The sequence below is a fragment of the Elephantulus edwardii genome, unplaced genomic scaffold, assembly GCF_000299155.1.
Source record: "Elephantulus edwardii isolate Elephantulus edwardi_28Jun2011 unplaced genomic scaffold, EleEdw1.0 scaffold00003, whole genome shotgun sequence".
Taxonomy (NCBI): domain Eukaryota; kingdom Metazoa; phylum Chordata; class Mammalia; order Macroscelidea; family Macroscelididae; genus Elephantulus; species Elephantulus edwardii.
This window is the reverse complement of record NW_006399753.1, coordinates 1575988-1587065: the sequence shown is the minus strand read 5'-3', so window position 1 is coordinate 1587065 and position 11078 is coordinate 1575988. Positions and strand designations below refer to the sequence as shown.

The window sequence follows — 11078 nt, the reverse complement described above, 5'->3', positions numbered from 1 at the left end:
GCCCCCGGGAGCCTTCTCCGCGTTTACGTCTCTTGCCTTCGTTATTCCACACCGGGACTGTTCCTTGCCGAGGCCGATCCAGGATCACGTTTCCACACCCTCTCCCTGGATCAGCACTTGCTCCTGGCCGTCCTAACAGAGAGGTGTCCCTAAGCTCGGACTTCAGGCAGTGACCACACTGAGTCATGGGTCCTACCCTACTCTCATCTGAGTGTCAAAGGCGAGGACACAGGTAAGTCTACCTACAGGCTAAGGGTGCAGGCATCAGAAGAGCCAAGGGGGGCCCTTCCCTGGCCTGTAAATCATGATTCAGCCAATAGGCTGATTTTAGGTGGTGAGAGTCTACGCCTCCTCTCTAAAACCACTCACTGTGGTTTTACTGTGGCCTACAAGACCGAGAGCCAGGGAGACCTAACAAGGCTGTGGGCCGTGCCTCCTGGGTGGACACATGTGCAGGGGACATGAGCACAGGCCTCTGTACACTGAGGGGATATGGCACCCACGATCCCACCAGGTCTCAGTCCTGCCCATACCTTCTGTTTCCAGGGATCCTATGCCACCCCAAGGTCAAAGGCACCAAGCACATACCCAGCAGGTACAGCACCTGGACCCTCCCCACACAGGGATAAGCCTGTCGGTCCCTGTGACTCAGTCTCTGTGACTCATCCCCTTCACCCCTCACCTCATGGTGGCCCCTCTCCCAAGGAATGCCCCAGAAACCTGGCCTCAGTCACCAAAGCTGGCCACACCTGAGGTTCCCTGCTGACTCCAGCAGGTGGTGGCCCTTCCCTGGGGCGGTCCTGTGTGGACTGCCAGGTGGGGGAGGATGTTGGCTTCCTCAGGTTTTACTTGACCAGAGGTGGGACATTACCTTGGCTCTGATTCTGGGAGCCCCATGAATGTGAGCGGGTGGCTCTGGAGGGGTGCTGTGCACCCCTTTCCTCTTCCCTCTCCACAAAGCAAACCAAGTGCCCAGTGCTAGCCTGACTTACAGAAAGGCCCTGGGACAGAAGAGGACCACCCTGCAGCTGACAAGGCTGAGACGTTTACAGAGGCAGACCGCTCACAGCTGGGCACGGTAACCCGGTCTCACCAGGATGCCCTCCACCTTAGAAGTCAGACCACACGGCTGGTCAGGGGGAAGCAAGTTTAATGGCTGGTGTGAAGTGTGGGCACAAGACTGGGGTGGGTGGGCGTGAGCGCAGGGGAGTGTGGAAGGTAGGCGTGTACGCGCTCAGGACAGCCCCAGCCCCAAGCAGATGGAGATCAAAGTCAGGGGCGTGGCCAGCTCAGTGCCTTGCCCGCTGGCATCCCAGAGTAAGTCTCTGAAGGTGGTCTCGTTCACAGTTGGGCCCACCTCGTTACACAGGGTATGCTCACAGCACTTGATGTAGAGGAACGGGGTAGGCTTCTCCAGGAGGAACCTCCGGGGTTGCAGATTTGCTGCAGGGCGCTCAACGACCGGGCAAGATAATGAGCACTGCTTGGAGACCAAGTAGAACCGAGCGAAGATCTCTACACAGAGACAGAGAAGAAGTGGTCACCAGTGGCCATCCACCCTTCCCGGGCCCCGGCTCAACCACAGGCATGTGAACAGTGGGCTCAGGGACCAGGGCACCCAGCGTTGGACTCACAGATGCACCAGACTAGGAGCTTGGCTCTGCCACTGGCAGCGTGACCCCAGAGGAGGGGGTGTGTGTGTGTCTCCTTTTGGGAACACATGAGCCCCCTGTGCCTCAACTTCTTAACGTGGGGCTGGCTCAGGCCTCCAGGACCCCCCTGAGAGAGAGAAGCCCACAAGGGACAGGCTGCTGTTAGTGGTTTCACAGAAGGAACCGTGTTGCCCTCAAAATACATCCTTCACCCCGGGTGTGCACCTGTCATAGTCCAGTTTGGGAACATGGCTTTCCTGGCCATGCAGGGAAGGTGGCCATCAGTGAAGGGTGTGCGTAAACCTCACAATTTCTTTTTTTTCCTTTCAAAATATTATTACAAGAAGTTTCAAATCCCCCTCAAATGCATTGACACTTAAAATCTTTTATCACAGGCTTTTAAATCTGACTTTTATGAGCCTGTTTCACAAGGTCAGTCTTCTCTCTTGAAGCCATCCTAGTTCTTAAGTGTTAGGCCTCGCTCCATTTCTGGCTCTCCACGAATCACCTGTTCCAGGTTCGCCAAGATGATAACCCGAGTAGCTAGGAAACACTCAGATGATGCATTTACAAGTAACTTACAAAGAGTGAGCAGAACAGACAGGAAGTCGTGTGTACTAGTGTCTATCTCGGGCCTCTATCCAGGGTCAGGATTAGAGTGGACAGTGACTCAATTATAGGAGAACAAAACGTTCTTTAGATAATGGTTGATCTCCTTCTTCAGTTCCACATTCTTCTCCAAATAAGACACACACTCTGCTCTCTTCTGAGGGATGTACTGGGCCTGTGGGGCCTGAAGTGAAGGCCACAACAAATCCTGGCCAAGGAACCCATGCTTTGGCTTTTCCATCTTCTAAGGGCTTCAGGGCCAAGTATGTCCATGTGTCTGTCAATACACTTTCTCTGGTGCCGTGCTCCCTCTGTGTGTTAAGAGCATCTGTGTGTTCTGAGGGCAGATATGAGATGACAATTCATGCTGGTACTTTCAGTCGGTCCCTTGAATCTTCTCTTTGGGGTCTGATAGAATGACTAGATCCCAAAGTACAACACTGAGGCTGATGACCATCTATGCAATCTCCCCGGGTCTTGGGGCGTATCCCAGCTTCAAGGGTCTCACCGTCCAGACCATGGTCAGCCCTACACTGAGAGCACGCAGTAGCTCCAGCAACTAGTAACCTGCCCTGCACCTGGGAGATGGGCGCCTTAGGCGTGGACAGGGGTGCAGAACTGGTGGGCACCATGGTCTTTTGATGCACAGGGACTGGGCGGTCCAGAGGTTGAGACAAGGAGGAGCCCCTGTTCTAGAACTCGACCTCCGGGGGGGAGTAGGCTGCCGACTCAAACCTCACAACTCCTGAGACATTACAGGAGCCCGGCAGCAGCTGGGGAAAGGACAAGGGTATGGGGCACAGCCAGGGCAGCTTGGGGGGTCTAGCAGTGAGTACCTTTCCGCGGCGGTGCCCTGAGTCTGGGGCTCTGACCTCTGGAAACGGTGGGAAAATGCATTTCCATCCCTTGAAATCACCTGTCTTTACTGGTTTGTCAGAAACTAGTGGAAACCCCAGACCTGACCCTTAGTTACCTTTCATGCCTGGACCTCAACTCACCTCCACAGCTCAACTTCCAGACAAACTACTGCCAAGCCTGTAAACGGAACATGGGACAGCCTCTGCTGACCGCAGGGAGGGTAATCCAAGGACATGGACTTTGGAGAGGTGAACTCCTAACTCTTCTGAGAGGGACATCATACTTGGAAAGGTGGTGGGTTGGCAAAAAAGAGGAAGACTCTCAACCAGAGGGACCGATACAGTGATGTGGCAACAGACTTGAGCAGGGCAGGGACAACAGGGAAGGACAGCACAGGCTCCATGTGGACATACTCCACCTAACAGCATCTAACAACATAAGATGGACAATAACATCGGGGAGAGTAAACTGTCAACTGTACAGGACTAAGAGGGCTGTGCTTGTCCAGAGATGAAGACAGAGAGGGAAGGAGGAGGCAGAAAAGAGGAAGCAGGACGAGTGGGGTTCCATCGTGGTGATGGCAATCCATGCCACAGCACACCTCCCGTCCACACAGCCCACACCACAGCACACCTCCCGTCCACACAGCCCACGCCACAGCACACCTCCTGTCCACACAGCCCACGCCACAGCACACCTTCCGTCCACACCACAGCTCACATTCCATCGTGGAGAAGGCAATCCATGTCACAGCACACAATGTGCATGGATTGTTTAGTGAAAAACAAATCTGCTCTATAAATGTTCGCTTGAATCATAATACAGTACAGCTGCAGATGTGGTTCTGACTCTAGCAACCTTCTATGGGCTTTCTGAAGCCACTGACCTCACAGCAGAGATTGGCTGGCTGGCTGGCTGGAGGCTGGTCACGTCAGCACAATGCCTCCATGGTGCCTGAGCAGTGGAGATTGTGGGTCTGCCTCACTTCATGTACAGGCTATTTCTTTATGAAGTTAACATACTGCTTAAAAGCAGTGTCATCACTACCTATTATCCCACAAACACCCTGGCACACAGAAGCCCTCTGTAAGTGACTGGAGAGTGGAAATGCCACACCCTGAGATCACAGTGGCAGAAGTCTGCTTTTAGGAGGAGGACAGGAAGCACAGACTGACAGGCTCCCAACATTTGATGTGCCCTTACCTCCCACCTTCCTCCTGACTCTGTAAAAACTACTCTCTCACTGTCAGCCAACTCCTTTTGGTGCAGTGATTCTGTGTATCCCCTCCACCTTCTTTTTTTTTTTTCCCTCCACCTTCTTTTGATGCTACCAGGATCATTCAAGATTTTACCTCTAGCATCCAGAAGGAAGACTCAACAACAACCTAAGGTATGTCGATGACAGAACCTTTCTTGCTGAAACTGAGGAGGACCTGAAGCACTTGCTGAAGAAGGTCAAGGACTGCAGTCTTCAATATGGATTGAAGCTCAACATCAAGAGAATAAAGATTCTCACCACTGGGCCAATTGGCAGCATCAGTATGGATGGCGAAGAGATTGAGATAGTTAACAGTTTTAGTTTACTTGGTTCCACAGTCAACACTCTTGGTACCAGCAGCCAGGAAATCAAGACTAATTCCATTGGGAAAGTCAGCTGTCAGGGACCTCTCCAGAGTACTGAGGAGCAATGACATCAGTCTGGAGACGAAGGTGTGCCTTATCAGGGAGCTCTGGTGGCGTAGTGGCAAGAAGCTGTGCTGCAATCCCAAAGGTGCATGATTCAAATCCACCAGATGCTCTGCTGGAAAATGATGGGCAATTTCCCACTGTGCCAGTTGGATCCAACTTGATGGCACACGACAAGGAAAAAGAAAAGAAACCAGAAAAAAAAAAGAGGGGAGAAGGTGAGCCTGATCCAGGCAACGGTCTTCACAATTCCTTGCTATGAATCAGAAAACTGGACAATGACCAGGGATGATAGAAGGAGAGTTAATGCCTTTGAGCTGTGGTGCTGGAGAAGAGTGTTGAATAGACCATGGTCTGCTAGAATAAACAGGATCACCCTGGAGAGGGTGAAACCAGGGTACTCCTCTGAGGCAAAGATTCTGAGGCTCTATCTGACATACTTTGGGCATGTTGGAAGGAGGGACCAGTCCTTGGAGAGGGACGTCATGCTTGGGAGGGTGGAGGGAGAGTACAAGGGAGGAAGACCCTTGAGGAGACAGATTGACTCGGTGACTGGGGTAATGGGGACAAGCATGTCAGAGACAATAAGGTCGGCCCAGGATAGGGCAGGGTTCAGAGATGTTGTACACAGGGTCGCTATGAGTTGCAGGTAATTTATTGCAACTCAAGGCTTAAATTTTTCAGTTCCTGAAATCTGAGAAATGCTAAGCAAGTTATTTTTTTATAATTTCCTGACTCTCGCTCTTTGCACATTTTGTTATAATACTTTGTCTTCTTGAGTTATCCTTTTCAATCTTCTGTTTCTTTCTTTTAGTTCAGCTTTTCTTGCCTTTGTCTTGGCTTCTTAATGTTCTAGTGCAATTTTCAGAGTCTTTCCTGACATCCACTTCGGATTTTACTTTCCTCCTGTCTCTGTAACAGCCTTTGCCTTCTTGATGAATATCCTCGATGTCATCCAGTCAAGACTCCTCTGGGCTTTGATCAGTAGTGTTCAATGCCTCAAACCTATTTTTGACATTCAGGTGGGATAAACTCAAGGTTTTATTTTGGTCCTTGTGGATTTGTTTAAATCTTCTTCAGCTTGAACTTGTCTGTCCCACAGTGGACACCTGGCTTGGCCCTGACTGCAGAGACAGTCTCCAGTGATTCTTCCACAGCTGTAGTCAATCTGATTCTTGTGTAGCCCAGCAGGTGAGGCCCGTGTGTGCTGCCATCCTATGTGCCTTGTTAAAGAAAGTATTTGCAATGGACAAAAGTCTAGAACATACCACAGACTGCCAAGAGAACAAATAGGTCTGTCTTGGAGAGGGTCAGATCAAGTCTCTCCTTGGAGACGAGGATTTTGAAGCTCTGTCTCACATACTTTGAGCATGTGGCCAGAAGAGACAGGCCCTTGGAGAAGGACATTATGCTTGGAAGGGTGGAGGGACAGTGGAGGAGAGGAAGACCCAGGATGAGATGGATTGATACAGTGACTGGGGCAATGGGGGTCTGTGTGTTGGGGACAGTGAGACTAGTTCAGGACGGGGGGCCAGGGTTCAGAGCTGCTGTACACAGGGTTACTATGAGTTGCAGGTGACTCGACGGCTCATAAGAGCAACAACATTTGCAGTAAAGAAATCATTGATTGTGTAAAAGTTAACCATTTGATCTCCAGCCCTGTTTCTGTCACCAAGTCTGTAATTTCCAGCTGTGGTTGTTGTCTGTACTGCAGAGTTGGAACTGACCCACAGCTGACCCTTCGGCCGGTTTTCAGAGGCAGGTAGTCGCATGGGAGGAGGTTGCCCATCCTTCTCCCACAGAGGGGCTGGTGGCCTCGAACCGTGTGCCTTCAGGATTCCAGCAGTACCTGTCCTTATTTGCTGCCAACCTTTGCATTCTAGTCACCAGTTATTATTAATGAATCTTGATTGTTTATTCAATCGATTCCAGACTGCTAAAGTTGGCAGAATTATGCAATTTTCTCATCCATGGCTTTCGTTGTTGGAGCACATATTTGATTAAGAGTTGACAGAAGGAATATGCAGAGTCACTGTATCAAAAAGAACTGGCTGATATGGGAATATTTCAGGAGGTAGCACATGATCAAGGATCAATAATAAGGCAGAAAGTTCAAGCTGCACTGAAGGCACCGGCAAAAAAAGTAAAGTCTCAGGAATGGATGGACTATCAACTGGCCCGTTCTAATAGACACAGTCCTAGATGTGCTCACCAGGTTGTACCAAAAGTCTAGAAGACAGCTACCTGGCCCACTGATTGGAGGAGGTCCATATTTATTCTCACACCCAGAAAGGGTGATCCAATAGAATGTGGAAATCATTGAACAATATCATTAACACCACATGCAAGCAAAATCTTTCTGAAGATTACTAAAAATGGCAGAACACTGACAGAGAACTGCTAGAAATTCATGCTGGTTTGGAAGAGGCTTGGCGCCGGGGTTATCACTGCTGATGTCTGGTGGGTCTTGGCTGAATGCAGAGAACAGCAGAAGGATGATTGTGTTTGACTGATTATGCAAAGCCATGTGACTATGTGGATCACTACACATTACGGGTAACACTGAGGAGAATGGAAATCCAGTCATTTGATTGTGTTCAGGGGCAACCTAAACCTGGGCTACTGTCTGAACAGAGCAAGGGAAGACTATATGGTTTAAAGATCAAAAAAGGTGTGCATGAAGACTATATTTTTTTCTCCACATTTATTCAATTTCTATGCTAAGCAAATAATTCAATAAGCTGTACTTTATGACAAAGAATGTGGTGTCAGGATCACAGGAAGACTATCAACAACCCACACTATGCATATCATACACCTTCCTTGCTGAAAATGAAGAGGACTTGAAACGTTTGCTGCAGAAGATCAAAGATGACAGCCTTCAAGAAAACATAAATTCTCACTAGTGGACTAGGATCAGGATAGACAGATTAAAGAATGAAACTGTCAACCATTTCATCTTACTAGGACCCACAATCAACCTCCTTGGTACCAGTAATCAAGAAATCTTTAAAAAAGTGTATTGCATGGAGAAATCTGTGTCAAGGACCTCTCTAAAGTGTTAAAGAGCAAAAAAGTCAGTCTGAAGACTTAGGTGCACCTGGTCCAAGCCATGCTTTCATCAATAAGTTGCTGCTCTGCATTTGAAAGTTGGACAATGACCAAGGATGACAGAAGACTCAAAGCATTTGAGCTGTGGTGTTGAAGAGCAAACACTGGATCTCAACCAGGGTCTACAACTTTGACAATATTTTTTAAAAAATAAAAATCCACTTATTAAAAAAAAAAAAGAGTACTGACTCTCCCATGAACTGCCAAAAGAACAGACAGGTACGTTTTGGAAAAGGTGTCACCTTGGTGCCCTTTGGAGCCTCACATATTGTTAATAGGGGTCAGTCCTTGGAGGAGGACAGCATACTTAGAAAGATGTGGGGTCAGTGTAAGAGAGCTGGCCGGACCGTGACAGCAGCTGTGGGCTCCCACGTGGCAGGATGAGGACAGCACAGGACAGGGTTCACGTCGGTTGGTCCTGGGGTCGCTAGGAGCTGTAATTCACTCGAGGGCACAGAACAGTAACGCTGTGAGCATTTGGCATCATCGAAGCTTTGTCACTTTAAGAAGCATGCCACCCAGCAGGCCTGTGTGTCAGACTGTACGCCACAGAGTCGGCAGACACAGGTGCTTTGGAAGCAGCTGCTCTGCCTTTTTTCTGAGGTGCCGCTGGCTGGACTGGAACCCCAAGCTTTCCGTCAGCAGCCACAGACGCTCACCATGGGCACTGGGAGGGGCCCCCTTTCCCTCCCACCCACTGTGCCCACCTCCAGCCACTGGACAGCAGTAGGTGTAGTTCTCCCCGCTGGGCACACCAGCCTCCGTGGAGCTCAGATCTGCATGCTTGAGAAGGGTCCCTTTATGCTAGCTGTTCTTACACAAGGCAGAGGGCCCTGGACGCGCCTGCCCGCAGGACCCCAACAGAAAGGAGGTACGTACTTATGGCGGTGGTGATGCAGTATGTTTCGGCAGATGAACAATTAACTGGGTTCAGGCATTTAAAATTATTCTCCGCCTCGCAGGAGTGACACTTCAGCACTGCATGACAAATGGGGACGTGAGAGGCACCACTGGTCAGAGCACAGAACTCACCCAGCCCACAGCAAGGACCTTCCCTCCTGTGCAGTCACTCCTACTTCTTTCAGTATGTTCACTCCACACCCACACCAGGGCCACAATCCCCCAGGTCCTCCACCCAGACTCCCCACGCACACCCAGATATAAGCCCGTACCCAGAAAGATACTCCAACCACATCCAGACGCACAACCGTCACCCAGCTACTTAATCCACACATACATGCACGATCCTTGCCCCGCTACTTAACTCACACCCAGATAAACAACCCTCACCAGGTACTCCAAAACACTCATACACAATTCACACTCCTTACCCAGACACCCCAACCCATACCCAGATACACAAATCCTCATCAGACACTCCCAATCCACACTCAAAACACCCCGACCTTCAACTTGGATACACAGCTCAGGCCTAAGACCCGTCCTGCACTTACAGCCCAAGCCCACACAACCAGGTGCTGTTGTGAGGTGTCATCCAGTCGAGTGCGACCCACAGCAACCCTCTGAGGAGCACACCTGCACCCTGTCCTGTCCTGTCCTCACACTTGTTGACACATGAGAGCCCACTGTGGCAGTCACGGTGTCAACCCACCTGGTCGAGGGTCTTTCCTCTTTGCTGGCCCTCGCCCTTCCGAGCTAAACCCACACAAAACACTCACATCCACACAAAGCGTCTACTTATGTGGACGCAGTCCCACAGACACAGCCCCAGAGGGCATGGGCACGCTCACTCTGTGACACAGCCACAGTTTTACCCACACTCCATCCTGGTGCCCGGTGCCCATATGTCCTTCCAAGTCCTCAGAGGTCACTTGGGTGACAATGCTCAGAAAGGTTGACAGGGGGTAGTGGTGAGAATCCCACGTGGGCACTTTTGTCAGTGTCCAGCTTGCCCGCTTAGGCCTGTTAAGCCTTTTAACAGACCAGGACTCCTACCCTCTGCATCCCACCTTGCTGTACCCCCAGGCATGCAAGGGGCAGGCACTGACCTTCCTGTTTAGATACGTAGATGCTCCTTTCCAGCTTGGCCACTGGGAGACTCAGGGCCAGAAGAAGGGCCAGCAGGAGAGCCATGTCCTCAAGGTGCCCACCTGGAACCTGTTTGTATGAACCTGGTCAAGTCTCAAGCCCCCTCTCCACAGGGCACTTGGTTTGGCCTGTGGGATCCAGTGTTGCTTCCTGCTGTGGCCATCTGCTCCTACCCTGACTCCACACCCACCCTCAGGTGTTCCTATCACCTTCTGCCGTCCCCCACCCCACAGGTGGTGTAGTGTCTTCTAAAGGGCTCCAGACCCCCCTCAGGACTGTCTGGGTGCACTCCTCCCCATCCGTCTTCTGCCCCTCCTGTCCCTTGTCAGTGTGTGGTCACCCCATGTGACCCTGAGAGGAAGCCAGAGGTCACAGGGTGGGGCTATGTACAGGCCAAAGACAAGAGCAGACCAGACCCCTGAGATCTTTGTAGCAGTGCCTGAATCAGCTCCCCAAGTTCCCCGACACCCTGAGCCCCAGAGTTCCCCCTCCTCCACTGGGCTCCACTGGGACCCCTACATGCCCAACCCCCAAGTTCCCCGACACCCTGAGCCCCAGAGTCCCCCCCTCCTCCACTGGGACCCCTACATGCCCAACCCCCAGGTTCCCCCACCTCCCTGTACTCCACGTCCCCGGCGCAGTTCTGCAGATGCCCCTGTGCAGCACCCAGTGGCCCCCAACTCGGCTGGCTCCGCAGACCCCCTCTTGGACCTGCCCAGCCCCCCCATGCTGTTCTGCTGGTTGAGTTGGTGGGGCGTCTCAAAGGTGCCCAAGGAACGCTGCCCAAGCTGACCTTTGGCTCTGTCCTTGTCGCCTAGTGGACACCGACCCGCCTGCCGCGCCTCCTGCGGGATACCACGAGGGCTCCTTCTAGAATCTTCTCCCTACTCAGCGCAGGGGAGGGGTTGTGCAGACGAGGACGGGGGCGTGGCCATGGCATGGGCGGGGCGAAGGCTGTAGCAGGGCGGGGCGAGGATGGGGCGTGTCCCTGGCAGGGGGCGGGGCGAGGGCAGCGGACACGACAGGGTGATGATAGGGGGCGTGACCGTGACAGGGAAGGGGCGGGACGAAGGCTGTAGTGGGGCGGGGAGAGGATAGGTGGGCGTGTCCGTG

At 51.8% G+C, this 11078-nt stretch overlaps 1 protein-coding gene across 1 annotated transcript; it reads right to left on the bottom strand.

The window, feature by feature from the left end:
- Window positions 1-1234: 1234 nt before the first annotated feature.
- LOC102853915 (lymphocyte antigen 6K-like) lies at window positions 1235-10010 on the bottom strand. Its single transcript, XM_006879441.1, has 4 exons — window positions 9926-10010; window positions 8796-8894; window positions 8624-8692; window positions 1235-1515 (listed from the first exon to the last, which is right to left on the bottom strand). The coding sequence occupies exons 1-4, from the start codon at window positions 10008-10010 to the stop codon at window positions 1235-1237; spliced, it is 534 nt and encodes a 177-aa protein (XP_006879503.1).
- Window positions 10011-11078: the final 1068 nt, after the last annotated feature.